This window comes from Dreissena polymorpha, chromosome 5 (genome assembly GCF_020536995.1).
Source record: "Dreissena polymorpha isolate Duluth1 chromosome 5, UMN_Dpol_1.0, whole genome shotgun sequence".
Taxonomy (NCBI): Eukaryota; Metazoa; Mollusca; class Bivalvia; order Myida; family Dreissenidae; genus Dreissena; species Dreissena polymorpha.
Window position 1 is genome coordinate 107,649,788 of NC_068359.1, and position 16,798 is coordinate 107,666,585.

Below are 16,798 nucleotides of genomic sequence, written 5' to 3' on the forward strand. Positions count from 1 at the left end.
CACCAAACCTACAGTTGAACTCAATCACTGTGTGTTACCTGGGTCTCTGGATCACCAAACCTACAGTTGAACACAAGCACTGTGTGTTAACTGGGTCTCTGGATCACCAAACCTACAGTTGAACTCAAGCACTGTGTGTTACCTGGGTCTCTGGATCACCAAACCTACAGTTGAACTCAAGCACTTTGGGCCCTGCATCAGTCAACATCAGACCAGCGTACAAGACACCTACAAAAGCAAGAACAAACTACACAGAGACCAAAGTAGATAATGACTGATAACATGGTATGACAGATTTAAAAGCAATACAAGAGTCCCATACAAGTGACAAACCATATCAAACAAGAGATGTGTTTGTCAGAAACACAATGCCCCCTACTGTGCCGCTTTGAAGCCATATATTTAACCTTTGACCTTGAAGGATGACCTTGACCTTTCACCACTCAAAGTCTACAGCTCCATGAGATACACATGCATGCCAATTATCAAGTTGCTATTTTCAATATTGCAAAAGTTATGGGCAATGTTAAAGTTTTCAGACAGATGGACAGTTTAACTGCTATATGCCACCCTACCGGGGGCATCAAAAGTTAGTTTGTTCTCTGGAGACAAACATTATGTCCTGCATAATCCTCACATTGCTTCATGTATGTATATTATTCCTCAAGTACTTTCTGCACTTCTTTAGAAATTGCAGAATCCAATTCCGCTGATGGACAGATCTACATTTGTACAGACAGACATGACAGAGAGCAAACCTGTAGTCCCATCAGCTGAAACAACAGAGGTGTAAAAGTTTACTTGCGCTTAACCCATTTATGCCTAGTGGACTCTCCCATCCTTCTAAATTGGATCAATTTATTTCCAAAATTAGGGATGTCTAGTATATTTATTTCTATATTTAGAATATTTCTTACAGAAATTCCTTTAAGCAAACAGCGCAGACCCTGATGAGACACCGCATCATGTGGCGTCTCATCTGGGTCTACGCTGTTTGCCAAGGCCTTTTTTCTAGACGCTAGGCATAAATGGGTTAAATTTGATACTTAATTTTGATTTGGATTAACATGATAAGTGAAATACTGGCCCAACCAGGCACCTCTCTGTTCAGATCATTCAGCATCTTTTGTTACAGGTGCTTATCTAAAAGCCATGTTATCTGTGTTGATGCTTGCTAGCATTGATCATGCTTGTTACAGAAACCAGCTGATAACTGCATTTAGGGCACACTGCACAGGCTTATCTTGAACAACAATTGATGTACATTAAGCCCAGTTTACACTAAAAGAGGCTCAAATTGTTATCAATTACCAACATAAGGTGCTCCTTCCTCTCTCATTCCATCCACAGTCTTTTGAAGTATCTCCTCTTTGATTCGTTTTAAATCTGAGAATCCTAGCTGAAAAATACACAAGATAATTATAAACTGCACAAGCTATCAATAAAACAAGAGATTGCCAAGCAATATGGTCCCATACCAATGAAACTCCACCATTGTCAGTAAACAAAAAATTATTTTTTTTTATTTATTTTTACATTTGTTGCCATAGCAACCAGAATTTTTGATGTAGGAACAAAATGAAATGACCTGCATAGTGTCCATATTGCCATCTATCCAGTTTTTAAGTTTCATGAAAAAATATTAAGAACTTAAAAAGTTATCGCAGGATCCAGAAAAGTGTGACGGACTGACAGACTGACAAGACAGACTGACACACAGAGCACAAACCATAAGTTCCCTCCGGTTTCACCGGTAGGGGACAATAATCATGCCAAACACCACAATAACAGTTTTTTAATGATTAAGTAATAAACTTACTGTAATTAAAAGGTACATATACAAAACAATCTTTAAAATTCCTTCATTCAAACCTTATTTTATAAAGAAGAAACTTTCCTTTTTGTAGTATTCTTGACCTTACCAGCGGGTCCAAAACAGAGTCATAGGCGAGGTCTGCATGGAAGCTACCGACGCACACGATTTCAACACATCTCCATAAAAGTTCTAGTTATTGGTTGGGCACTGTTTTTCAAATTTTTTCAAACACTGACCTTGGCCCAAATGGCCCGTGAATGCAATCCTTAACTAGGTCTGCATGTAAGCTTCCTACACCCACACAAAGTTTCAGTGCAATCTCCATGCAAACTGAAATTATTGGCCAGAAGCCATTTTCTATTTTAAGGAACAGTGACCTTGACCTAAATGACCCCAATTACAATCTGCATGTAAGCTTGATGGTTCTTTTAATTTTGGTCTTTTTATGTTGAAAAACTTGAAGCTTAATACAATTTTATTTATTTATATATACCATAATCTTAACTGATAAACTTTGCAGATTGAAGCAGTATTTGAACATGGCTGAATGTGTGTTACCTTTGGGTAAGGACAGACTACTCCCATGCCCCCTGTGTTGGGCCCCTCATCACAGTCCAGCAGTCGCTTGTGGTCCTGGGCTGGGGGCATCAAACATATCGACACACCATCAGTGAACGCAAGCACCTGAAACATACAAGGTAATAATCATGGATTTGCGACTACAGAGTGCATTAAATTAAGATTATGATGTCATGAAAGGCTACAAAGTACATTTAAAAACAACTATGATGAATAAGTCAAGCAGTACATTAAAATACGATTATATTGAAAACAGTGGTTTTCTGCTTCTGTCCTTGATCCAAATAAAAAGGAAACACACAACATTAAAAAATATATAATAAGTTAATACACAATACATGTTTCTAAACTCTGCATAAATATCATAGGCGATTGAAGGGTAAAGTAAAATTGCACCCCAAACAGATTTATGTCTAACAAGGCCATATTGGACACTAAAGGCCAAGGCCGACTTTGCCCTTCTAAGGAAGAATTCAAACATACAGATTTTATATGAAAATACAGCACTCATCTACAATGATTTGTATATACATTTGAACAAGGGCCTACTTGTGGTTAGTTTACACAATTTTCAGAAAAAACAAGACTATTGCCAAGCTATAAAGTCCCCTACCGGTGAAACTCCACCATTTTCAGCAATATTACTAGTCTATTTGTTGCCATAGCAACCAGAATTCTTGACGTAGGAAGAAAATGAAATGGCATGCATAATCTCCATATTGCCATCTATCAATGTTTGACGTTTCATGAAAAAATATGAAGAACTTTTAAAGTAATCGCAGGATCCACCATTTTCAGCAATATTTCCAATCTATTTGTTGCCATAGCAACCAGAATTCTTGACGTAGGAACGACATGAAATGACGTGCATAATCTCCATATTGCCATCTGTCCATGTTTCAAGTTTCATGAAAAAATATGAAGCACTTTTAAAGTCATCGCAGGTTCCAAAAAAGTGTGACAGACTGACTGACTGACAGACACACAGAGCTCAAACCATAATTCCCTCTTCAGTTTCACCGGTAGGGGACTAAAAACTGTTACTATTAATCAGCCCAGGCACTAGTTATATTCAAAATATAGTCCATCAGGATATTCTGTTGCAATGTCATGGTATATTCAAATTGTGTAGAGTAAGATTTATAAAACAGAATGATAATAGGAAGAAAGGCATTATAATGGGATAAACCATGAAGATAAACATGTTTCAATTCTTTTCTTAAAAACAAATTGAGTCATAATTTTGCAATGTGAAGAGAAACCACTCCTCTTACAACAACAACAACTTGATGGACACACCTACTTACTGAGACTTCCTCTCCGCTCAGAAGTTCTTCTACGACTACTGTCTCTCCTGCTGAACCAAATTTCCTTGCCTGCAATCAAAGATACATTAAACTTTAAAGTTATGATAATATATGGAGCAGCTTTAAAGAAGACTGCATTGTACAGCCCATGATGTTGTTGAAAACTGTATTCAGCAAAGCACACCACATTCGCCTTTTCTCAGCCTCCCAGAATAATTTTGTCCGTCCCAGCACCAACTATGTATTCTGTACAACTGGACCTCTGTTCCAAATATTGCTATGTAATTTTGTATTAGCCTCACTAGCAAGCTCAATATAACAACAATCTGTGTTTCTATACAAATTCTAATGTTTCTAGACATCATTCAGTGTTTCTAGGGTTTATATTCAAAGTCAAGGGAAAGAAGACATTTTGGTGTTTCTTTATAAATTCCAGTGTTTCTAGACACATTTCAGTGTTTCCATATTTTCTATTCAAAGTCAATGGACACACGTAATCTTGGTACAACATCTTCCTTGAAAATATTCCGTGTAACAAATCACCATCCAGGTTAACTACCAAATAGAAAACTGCGACAAAAGGCTCTTGTAAGTGATGACTTATAAGCCTGTTGTGATGCGCTCAAATGAATATTTTGCATTTAAATAGCATGCAAATAGTCTATGATTAGTGACCATAGGTTTTTAACCTCATATAACACCCACCATTTAGAGGCGGCTACCCCCAGCAAAATAAATGTATCCACTAAAACAAATTAAAATAGGTATAGGATCTCAGAATCGAGATTTGTTTGAAACATGGCAAAGAACAATATTGAGAAAAGAGCTAATTTCTGAAAATGCAAGAGACAACCCTCAAAGAAAATGGAAGCAAAATATAAGCCATCTGACGTTTAAAACACAAACGTCAGTTAATTTTCAGCAATGTGACATGAACTTTCTCACAATTTCAAGGAAATAATTGTACAAACTGCATATTCTAAATGTAAATTCAGTGTTGATTTTTCAGTAAAACTGAATATAGACACCAATCACTTTATGTGCTTTGCTCATGCTAAGTGGGAATACCCCTGTCGTGAAAGGGCGTTAATTATGCCTGATCAAATCTTTAAATAGTGATACACGCCAAGAGTCTATTGATACTTCAAGAAAATGGCGAAAGATTGTTTGTGAAATTCTTTAACACATTTTCATCAATATAAGCCAGAATTAACTTTTAAAAATGGAAATCATTCTATCAAGGTTTATTGGTGTTTGATAGCCAGGAAAAGTGAGAGGAACGCATAAAATAATACCGATGGGCGTTTGCATTATGTATTTGGGAATTGGTAGACTCAGGATTATACATATTGGGAAAAGGGTTTCAAACAATTTTAATATTGAGTTATAAGTTTAAGCTTATAAAAAGGAAAATGAAAATGACTAAAGTGTAACATTAAATCATTTGAATTTTTATGACTATGCTGCTATAATAAGTATGTAATAATGTGACTTAAACCAATTTCCTTTTAATATTTTATCCATACATGCCATAATTTTTCAGACCAATTCCGGGACATTGAGTTAAATTGTCCGGGACTTTTGACGATTTTCCGGGACATGTATAAAATGTAGCGATATTTATAGACATATGCATTTTTGGTACGTTTTTTTTGTTTCGCATCGTTAATTGCAAAAGTTCAAAAGCCTATCCGAAATACACTTGATCTATTAACGTCAAATTAAACATTACTACTTTTGTTACTAGATACAAGCCACGTGTTTTCAGTGTAAGCGTTCTAAACATAGATGGTGACGTCACTGCGTTATTGTTATTAAGACATGACATGGCGAACGCAATTCAAATTCACTTATTATTTATAACATTATGTTTACTGGGGGTTTAGAACAAGACAATAATAAACCTAGTGAGGATGACGTTTTTATATGCTTACTTTTTTACTCAACTTCTTTGTCGGTTAAACGTGCGAACACGTGCGGGAAATAATGACGTAGTAGATCAAAGTCAATTAACAACCACATTAAACAATGCCGCCTTTTCGCTTTGACTGCGAACGTGAGACAATCGATATGCTAACAGGACCCCTGTTCATTGATCGATTTTGACACGTAGCGTAGTCTGCCTATTCGGGTAGGCATTGTCATGGAGACGCTGCAGATATGCACAGATTCGAGGTGCAGTTAAGCCAAAGATAAGGTACATGTATATATGAATTTTGTAAATTCCGGGACATTTGACAGATTTCCGGGACAGTCCCGGACAATCCGGGACGTATGGCATGTATGTTTTATCTGATTCTGAATTACTATTCACTTTGATGTGCTTTTTCATTGAAAATTTTATTAGGTTTCTGAAGTGTTTCTTTCAGGGATTTTTTCCTTTCAATAATTATGTACCGTGATTATAAGTTATTTGTTTTGTGTGACCATATAATATGATGTTACACTGGATGTTAAGATTTAGATTTTTTTGGTTAAAAATTATTAATGTTTCACATTGTTGTTTCAGTAAAAAAAAGATTTACATACTTAAATATATCTTACATCACAATTGCCCACTTTGGAGGAAACAAGTATTGTTTTACACCCCATAGCAACTTCGGGTGATTAAATATAAGGCACGAGGCCTTAAACCCTTTGTAACCACTTCTACAGGCTAATTGAAACAGTTTCCAGAATGGTAAGCATTTGCGCAATGACATGGGGTTTCTTAAAGTTTTAAAATTGTGCAAATGATCTTCAAAAGTAAATAGGCTTTATACAAAAGCTCCGAAAAGATCCAAATGTTGATAAATATTTATGTCCTTAGGTCCATGTAGCAGAATGATGCAATACCAGTCTCAATGACCGGCTGCATCCCATCCCCTAACCCACCTTGAGACAGTCTTGCACAGCTGCCTTCGCCTCTGCTCTATTTGTTGCCACAACGACACCTTTGCCTGCCGCTAATCCACTTGCCTTCACAACCAGTGCTGGGAAGCCGGCCCTGAAAACATGCAGCATGTTAGTATTGGGTTTCATCTGCTATTGCCACAATAGACAAGGGCTGTTTGTAAAACTTGCATGCCCCCCATATGGGCTGTCAGTTGTAGTGACAGCCATTGTGTGAATACGTTTTTTGTCACTGTGACCTTGACCTTTGACCTAGTGACCTGAAAATCAATAGGGGTCATCTGCCAGTCATAATAAATTTACCTATGAAGTTTCATGATCCTAGGCCTAAGTATTCTTGAGTAATCACCCGGAAACCATTATACTGTTTCGAGTCACTGTGACCTTGATCTTTGACCAAGTGACCTGATAATCAATAGGGGTCATCTGCCAGTCATGATCAACATACCTATGAAGTTTCATGATCCTAGGCCTAAGCATTCTTGAGTTATCATCCGGAAACCATTTTATTGTTTCGAGTCACTGTGACCTTGACCTTTGACCTAGTGACCTGAAAATCAATAGGGGTCATCTGCCAGTCATGATCAATGTACCTATGAAGTTTCATGATCCTAGGCGTAAGCATTCTTGAGTTAACATCCGGAAACCATTTTACTGTTTCGAGTCACTGTGACCTTGACCTTTGACCTAGTAACCTGAAAATCAATAGGGGTCATCTGCCAGTCATGATCAATGTTCCTATGAAGTTTCATGATCCTAGGCGTAAGCATTCTTGAGTTATCATCCGGAAACCATTTTACTGTTTCAAGTCACTGTGACCTTGACCTTTGACCTAGTGACCTGAAAATCAATAGGGGTCATCTGCCAGTCATAATCAATGTACCTATGAAGTTTCATGATCCTAGGCGTAAGCATTCTTGAGTTATCATCCGGAAACCATTTTACTATTTCGAGTCACTGTGACCTTGACCTTTGACCAAGTGACCTGAAAATCAATAGGGGTGATCTGCCATTCATGATGAATGTACCTATGAAGTTTCATGATCCTAGGCGTAAGCATTCTTGAGTTATCATCCGGAAACCATTTTACTATATAGAGTCACTGTGACCTTGACCTTTTACCTAGTGACCTGAAAATCAATAGGGGTCATCTGCCAGTCATGATCAATGTACCTATGAAGTTTCATGATCCTAGGCCTAAGCGTTCTTGAGTTATCATCCAGAAACCATATGGTGGACGGACCGACAGACCGACAGACCGACCGACAGACCAACTGACATGTGCAAAACAATATACCCCCTCTTCTTTGAAGGGCAGAAGTTTCATGATCCTAGGCCTAAGCATTCTTGAGTTATCATCCGGAAACCATTTTACTATTTCGAGTCACTGTGACCTTGACCTTTGACCTAGTGACCTGAAAATCAATAGGGGTCATCTGCCAGTCATGATCAATGTACCTATAACATTTAATGATCCTTGGCCTAAGCGTTCTTGAGTTATCATCCTGAAACCATCTGATGGATGGACCAACAGACCGACGGACCGACCGACCTACGGACCGACATGTGCAAAACAATATACTCCCTCTTCTTCGAAGGGGGCATAAAAATGAAAAGCTCCCAATAACTTCATTAAAATTTGACGGCTAAAAAATATCCTTTATAAAATCCCGAGAAACATCCAAATAAGAATTTTATATAAAATGGTATATTTGACAACAGAAAATGTTACGCCTATGGGAAGCTCTGTGTTTCTTTGTTTGTATTTGTGCACAGTATTTAAACCAGTATTTATGTAAGACATATGGTGGCAGTTAGTTAATCTGCTCCACACAACAATGCACTTGGACATTCAAACGTATTAAATATGCGAGGACAAGTACCTTTCATAAAAAACAAAGGTCAGTGATGACATTTGCAGGTTGCAAAACATCAAGCAAGTGCATGAATATAATAAACATTTAAATATTACAAAATGTAAATTTAAATTAAATAAGACAAAATATTTCCACAGTCCAATCCGCCACAATGAGACAAATGTTTTTCAAAGTACACCTTCAAGTCCATATTTTATCAAGCACACTTACTCTTGGATGAACTTTTCTGCTGCATCAACATCTGTAAAGCTGCCATATCTGGCTGTGGGGATGCTATGCCTCTCCATGAACTTCTTCGAGAAATCTTTACTGGCCTCAATCTGTGCTGCCTTTGCACTGGGCCCAAAACACTTGATACCTGAATGTGCAATAACACTTGACACCTGAGTGTGAAATGATCAAAACACTTCATACCTGAGTGTGCAATCATCAGAACACTTGATATATCAGTGTGCAATTATCAAAGCACTTGATACCTGAGTGTGTAATTATCAAAATCCTTGTTTCATGAGTGTGTAATCACCAGAACACTATATACCTGAGTGTGCAATAATCAAAACACTCGATACCTGAGTGTGCAATCATCAAAACACTTGATACCTGAGTGTGCATTTATCAAAGCACTTGATACCTGAGTGTGCAATTATCAAAGCACTTGATACCTGAGTATGCAATTATCAAAATCCTTGACACATGAGTGTGCAATCATCAGAACACTTGATACCTGAGAGTGCAATGATCAAATGACTTGATACCTGAGTGTACAATCATCAGAACACTTGATACCTGAGTGTGCAATGATCATAGCACCTAGGTGTGCAATAATTAAAGAACTTGATACCTGAGTGTGCAATTATCAAAGCACTATATACCTGAGTGAGCAATTATCTGAACACTTGATACCTGAGTGTGCAATCATCAAAGACCTTGATACCTTATCAAAACACTAGATACCTGAGTTAGCAATCATCAAAACACTTGATACATTAGCGTGCAATCATCAAAACACTTGATACCTGAGTGTGGGATGATCAAAGCAATTGAGACCTGAGTTTGGGATGATCAAAGCACTTGATACCTGACTGTGGCATTATCAAACAACTTGATACCTCAGTGTGGGATCATCAATGCACTTGAGACCTGCGCGTGGGATGATCAAAGTACTTGATACCAGAGTGTGGCATGATCAAAGCACTTGATACCCGAGTGTGCAATAATCAAAGCACTTGATCCCTGAGAGTGCAATAATCAGAACACTTGATACCTAAGTGGGCAATGATCAAAACACTGGATACATTAGTGTGGGATGATCAAAGAACTAAATACCTGAGTGTGGGATGATAAAATCACCTGAACACTTGATATCTGAGTGGGCAATGGTTAAAGCACTTGATGCCTGAGTGTGCAAAATGATAAGAACATGATATCTAAGTGTACAATAAGCATGACAGTTGATACCCTTGTGCGATATTATCACACTTTATACCTGAGTCTAAACACTTCAGTGTTGTTTTTTCAATATTTGGGTCCCTTTGGATTGAGAAATATTGCGTCCTTTTGCCTAATATTGGAAAATTAATGTTGTTGATTCTATGCTTACAAATACTAACAAGAGCACTGCATAACGGGGGGTGCCAACGCTCGGCTGTGGGTGCAGTTTTGAATAAATGAAAGAATGTCAGAATTATTTATTTTATTTTTTTAGAGGTCACAGTGACCATTGACCTAGTGACCCAAAAATGGTTGTGGCATGTAGAACTCATCAAGGTGCATCAACAGAATGAAGTTTCAAAGTTGTAGGTGGAAGCACTTTGATGTTAGAGTCAATGTAGAGGTTTTATCACGCCCGATGCCGGACAGTGGGGGCCGGACGACGAGCTGGCTATGACAATACCTTAGTTTTCTCCGAAAACAGCCGAGCTAAAAATTGATAATAAAAGTGATTTGATTGTTATATTTACTAACGTTCAACTTATAGAGCTGGATTTGGAGATGAATTAAATGTTCACATTTATGAAAAAATAAAACAAGAGCACCGCATAACGTGTGCCATGCTCGGCTGCGGGTACAGTTTTGAATAAATGAAAGCTTGTCAGATTTTATTTTTAATTTTTTTTAGAGGTCAGTGACCTTGACCTTTGACCTAGTGACCCAAAAATGGATGTGGCATGTAGAACTCATCAAGGTGCAGCTACATATGAAGTTTCAAAGTTGTAGGTTGAAGCACTTTGATTTTAGAGCCAATGTTCAAACCCTTGACAAAATGTTAAGGTTTTAGCACGACCCGGACGACACCACACGACACGACGAGCTGGCTATGACAATACCTCGGGTTTTCTCCGAAACAGCCGAGCTAAAAATGAAACCTTTTTGGGGTGATTTTTAGATCCCCTTTAGGAAAATTTTATACTTTTACCATAAGAAATGGGGTCCTCTATGGAACCCAAATTTGAACACCAAAAATACAAAACTGCACTTCATACCTGAAAATTAAAACACCGAATACCTGAGTGTTCATTAATTAGAATAATTGATATTTGAGTCTGCAATAATCAGAACACTTGATACCGGAGTGTACAATAATAAAAACATCTGATACTTGAGTTTGCAGTAATCAGAACACTTACTACCTGAGTTTGCAATAATTAGAACACTTAATACCTGAGTTTGCAATAATCAGAACAATTAATACCTGAGTTTGCAATAATCAGAACACTTGAAACCTGAGTTTGCAATAATCAGAACACTTGATACTTGAGTGTGCAATGATCCAAACCTTTTATACCTGCCTGTGCATTAATCAGAACACTTGGTACCAGCGTGTGCAATAATCACAACACTTGATACCAGAGTGTACAATAATCACAACACTTGATACCTGAGTGTGTAAAACACTTGATACCTGAGTGTGTAAAACACTTGATACCCAAGCATGCAATTATCAAAACACATTATATCTGCTGGTGCAATAATGAAAACAAATGTCTTGATACTTACCAATGCAAACTGCAATGATCAAAACAAGTGATACCCGAGTATGCAATAATAAGACCAATTGATTATGAAATGAACGCTAAATACCGGAGTGTGCAATTATCAAAATACTGAACATTTAGATACTGATGAGTGGCAAACAGACTAAAACCTGATAAGTTTCTTGCAAGCTGTTCTGGCTCTATGCTTTTTGCACATAGCCATTTTCACTTTGCTTCTAAGTGGGAAAGGGTTAATTGCAGGGTACTCAGCCCTACAAATAATGAGAATATGATATACCATTCAGAGCCAATTGGTCTGCAATCCCTGCGGATAGTGGATCTTCAGGACCCACAACCACTAGGTCAACACTGTGCTCTTTACACCAGGTGACTACACTGGCAAAGTTGGCAATGTCCAGGTCTGTACAAAGAAATTAAGGAAAAATGTTAAGTTTGCAAACCTATAACCCCTGAGTTCTTGCACATGTCATGGCTTTTTTCCTTCTTAAGCAAGAGCCTTATTAAGGCCCCTTCCCCCATGAGAAAGGCCCCTTCCCCAAAGAAAATTTCTTTAAAACAATGTGATTTCACCAAATTTCAAGCTAACTTTAAAAAAAATTCATTTCTCAGTTTTGTCAATAATTTTTTTTTTTAAACGTAAGGCCGGGCTTATTCCGAAAATCAAGAAAACAAGAGTTGTGTTTGTCAGAAACACAATGCCCCCAACTGCGCCGCATTGAAATAAAATTTCTATTTATCATTTGGCAGGTATAGAAATCATCTCCCTTTAAAGGTTATTACTTCCCTTGAATTTTGTCCAATCCAACAAGAGGGGGGGGGGGAGGGTCTCACAGTCAATTATGACCATTTCAGACATCACTGACAACCAAGGCCTGTGGTTTAAAAGAGATCATAGCCAGAGTTGATCATGTATCTATGGACATAAGTCCACAGGTATGTAATGAACATCGAAGAAATTATAATTATATCATTTTAAAAAATACTTTGAAAAATCAATCGCTTTGGTTATAAATAATCAAAATAATAAATCTGTACAGTAACTGTGAAAAGAACTTCTATTCTTTGTAAGGAAATATAAAATATGAGATTTATAATTATATAAATTACTTCCCTTGAAAATAATTGTCTGTAACAAATCTCTATTTTTAGTAGCAAATAATTAAAAGCCAATACCGTGACTGTAGATTCACCACTCAAAATGTGCAGCTCCATGAGATACACATGCATGCCAAATATATAAAGTGGCTATGTTCAAAATTGAATAATTTTCTCCCTTTTTAAAGCTTATTACTTCCCTTAAATCTGTATTTTTTACCGTAGACCGTAAAGGATGACCTTGACCTTGAGATTTTACCACAATGTGTTTGTCAGAAACACAATGCCGCCTACTGCGCCGCTTTGATTTATTTAACAAAAATATATACGTGGGCAGGTCAGATAACTATGTCCATTTAAAGCTTATTACTTCCCTTGACTTTGTTTTTTCAACCCTAGACCTTGAAGGATGATGTTCACCTTGAAATTTTACCACTCAAAATGTGCAGCTCCATGAGATACACATGCATGCCAAATATCAAGGTGCTATCTTCAATATTTAAAAAGTTATGGCCAATGTTAGTTTTTTTCGGATGGACGGACAGACTGACATACTGACTGACGGACAGTTCAACTGCTATATGCCACCCTACCGGGGGCATAAAAAGCCCAGCATGTGTTTTACCAATGCTTGACACATATAAGCTAATATTCATCTCTTCTTATGGATATAATGGTTAATCTTACAAGTGAGGCGTAAAACAATACTGTTACAGGACATCAGTATAAATGCGTTTTCATCTTCATCAGCTAGAAAATCATCCTATGCAAATGATGTTATTATACTTCTTCGTAATTAAAAGAAAACAATTTACTTCAATAATTTGTATTTTTTACTTTTTTGGGGTAAGCAATTATCCTTGATATAAAGAATATGCATATGAAAATACAATACTTGCTGCAAAAGGGATCTACAGACTATGATTATGCAAATATAGCACTATGGTAAAAAGGTATACAAATACGAAACCAGGGCTTGAAACTAACTTTTACAGATTGGTGTCCACAGAGAATCCTGCCTAGTAAAATTAGAGCAAAATCTTGGAAAAACTGGTGTCCCTCACCAAAATTTGGGGGTCTTGGGTTCCCGGGACACTGTTAGTGTCGAGGCCTGGAAACTAGGACCATATCACGCCGGGTATGCGAATACTTCGTTTACGGATGGCACTTCACTAACAGAGAACAACAAACGCCACGCGCTAGAGGTAAGTTCCTCTGTTTTATTTAAAGTTATATCCTAAAGATTCGTTTTTAAGACAAGACACATGGTCGAGTTGATAAATGGTGTATCCTTTTGTATTGGGAATACACAATTTCACGGAAGAATGGAACAGTTTTGCCCAAAAAATAGAAAATTTGATCGGAAAACAGCATAAACTGGATGAACATTAAACATTTTAACAAAATAAAACTACTTAGAATTATTGCAAGAATTTTTTTGCTATTCCAGCATGTAGAGTAATCACTGTGCTTCAAATACTGAAATTTTGATAGCAGTCAATGAAATATAAACAAAGATAGTACATTTTGTAATAGGTGGCATACATAAAGTTGCAGCCACTTTGTTTACCGATAAAGGGCACTTCAGATTACGGAGACTTGCAACAAAGCGGGCACTCTAATAACTGAGTTTTATCTTCTACCTCAAATGCATTTATTTATATTATGGCTATTCATACGAAACATTTTTAAAATATATTTTTCAAAAATCACATGACTATTAATTTATACTATGTTTATTATAATTGCAATTTTCAAATAAGATAATATTTATTATTAAATAAATGTGTACGGATAATGCGAATCAACACAATCGTGTTTAATTTTACTTATAGCAGGGCTCTAGATAACGGTAGTAAAGGGGTCTTTATGACGCAAATACACATTTGTTCTTTATAAAATCCTATGTCGGTTGTGCTTATTTGAATCGCATCATCAAGACGATACTTATGCGTAGCAACAAAATTAAAAAGAGAATGGTAAAACTCCCTGTATTTTGAGCCCTGCTTATAGGGAGCACTTCCCTTTACGCAACGCTAACGTTTGCTCGAAGTGCGATTCACCTGACCCTAAATCACTGCATTGGTTGAGTTTTAAGAATCACGGTTAAAATTAAATCGTAAAATCAACTGATTCTGGAAAAAAAGGAATGCGTACATAAAATGTTTAAATGTCATATTATGGAGTCAGTACTTAGTATACCCACACAAACGAAGTTTAGGGTGCTATATTGGATAGAACTTCATATGCAGCATGTGTTGTGTTTATATTTAAAAAAAAGACGGATATGCATAATTTTTACACCACTATCGTGTGATTAAATCAACCCCGCTCGTTCTTTTATTGCTATTTTCGTTTATTGGCATTGAGCCAAAAAGTTCCAATAGAATTTCGAACCTGCATCGCTGCTGATATTAATCTCTGAGAGACAGTTTAAGCAGAGTGATTATTCATGACATGCTATCTAATATAAAAGAAAATAGCCTTAGTACCTTCATTTGGACATAAAGATAAATGCTTTAGATCAACCGCTTAGAACGTAATTTTAAATATATGGTCATATAGATTTTACTCATTAGACATATCCAATTTGTTTTACATTTATCTTTCACGTTTATACCAAATCACAATCATATTTCAAAGGGATAAGAACATGCTTCGGTTATTCGTTTTTTATTTGCGTACTAAGTACATACATTTTTATTTATTGCCTGCTTACTTTAACAGTATTCCACAGCGAATTCTGCATTTTTGATTAAAAAAATACGAGTGTGTTATATCTGGAAAAAAGTGTCTAGATGTCAGGAAACGAAGTGCCATTGTTTTTTAGATGATCGGTAAACGAAGTGCAGATGAAAAATGTGCATGCGACTCTTAAAACATTTGAATTTTCTCAAATACATTAGTAAACTAAAATGTAACATGTTGTAACATTACTGGATATATTGATCTTTTATTTCGAATAGTAAGCACGTTCTTGATTTATTTCCAAGTATGTTTATTTTGTTTAAATATGTACTGATCATTCAATTCATGCTGATTATCGATTAAATTTTATCGTTTTTTTTAAATAATTCACCGTTTTTCCGCGAATTTCTTTCTTCGCAATACGAAGTGCTATACCATTAATCACCCAAACAATGTTCTGTGTCTAAAAACCAAATAAACAGAACATAAATACAAAAAAGCTGAAGAACTCACCTCTCGCGCGTGGCGTTTGTTGTTCTCTGTAAGTGAAGTGCCATCCGTAAATGAAGTATTCGCATACCCGGCGTGCATATATGGTACAAATAGCTAAAACAAGTGCTGTGCTTGTGAAACACAATGCCTCCTACTGCGCTTTGAAGCCACATGGCAGATTTTTTTAGAAACAATGTTATATTTTGAATGTAAAGGCCACAGTGACCTTGACCTTTGATCTAGTGACCTCAAACCATGTTTGATGGTAGATCTCAATGAGATGCATGCACATGTGAAGTTTAAAGAACATGGACCCAAGAGTTTTCATTTTATGAGAAAGGTTAAAGTTGGACAGACACACACATACAATGACAGACAGACGGACGGACGGGCATGCGGGCTGTCAGGCAGACAGGCCAAAAACGATATACCCCCTGATAATTCGATCTGGGGGGGCATAAAAAACCTTTAAAATGATTCTGTGAATTAGTTCTTACCAATATTGCTGCCGCATTGGCTAGTTCCAGCGTTACCAGGGGCGATGTAGACATGCTTCACATCAGGTGACTGTGTTAGTTTCCAAGACAATGCATGTTCCCGACCACCACTGCCAATTACTAGTACATTGGCAGTCATTCTAGAAACTGACATGATAAATATCCTTTACAGCATTTCCACGTTTATGTGACAAGTAATTTGTACTATGTTAACATAAGCTGAATAAGTAGGTCTTTGTTTGCTCATAATAAAATATTAAAAAACCTCAAGAGTTAATCTTTTTTCTTAAGTTCAACTTGATTTAAATTTATAGTTATTATTTTTATACTAATCTGGAGACATTTTCTTCCTAAATGTATATGTATAAATAATAATAAAGTTAAAAATTATCAATGAATGAAAGTCATACACCGGGCATACACCGGTCATTCTAGCTGATATGACCGTGATACATTCGTGATACTTGTTGAGGGGTTATTGAAGCAATGTTGAGGGATTATTGGAGCAATGTAGGCCTAAACTTAAATAAAAAGATGTTATGTGACATGACATGCGTTC

General features: G+C 36.7%; 1 protein-coding gene across 3 annotated transcripts in view; it reads right to left on the minus strand.

Moving 5' to 3' along the window:
* The window catches only part of LOC127880970 (trifunctional purine biosynthetic protein adenosine-3-like), a 56,014-nt gene that overhangs the window by 39,035 nt on the left and 181 nt on the right, over positions 1 to 16,798 (minus strand). For all 3 annotated transcript variants that reach the window (XR_008049834.1, XR_008049835.1, XM_052428488.1), the window contains exons 2-9: positions 16,240 to 16,386; positions 11,745 to 11,867; positions 8,682 to 8,829; positions 6,577 to 6,688; positions 3,703 to 3,771; positions 2,375 to 2,500; positions 1,312 to 1,399; positions 143 to 228 (exon numbers count right to left, since the gene is read on the minus strand). Coding sequence is in view for 1 of the 3 variants with exons in the window: in XM_052428488.1 (XP_052284448.1) it covers positions 143 to 228; positions 1,312 to 1,399; positions 2,375 to 2,500; positions 3,703 to 3,771; positions 6,577 to 6,688; positions 8,682 to 8,829; positions 11,745 to 11,867; positions 16,240 to 16,386 (899 nt within the window). In the remaining 2 variants the exon portion in view is untranslated. The remainder of the gene's footprint in view (positions 1 to 142; positions 229 to 1,311; positions 1,400 to 2,374; positions 2,501 to 3,702; positions 3,772 to 6,576; positions 6,689 to 8,681; positions 8,830 to 11,744; positions 11,868 to 16,239; positions 16,387 to 16,798) is intronic.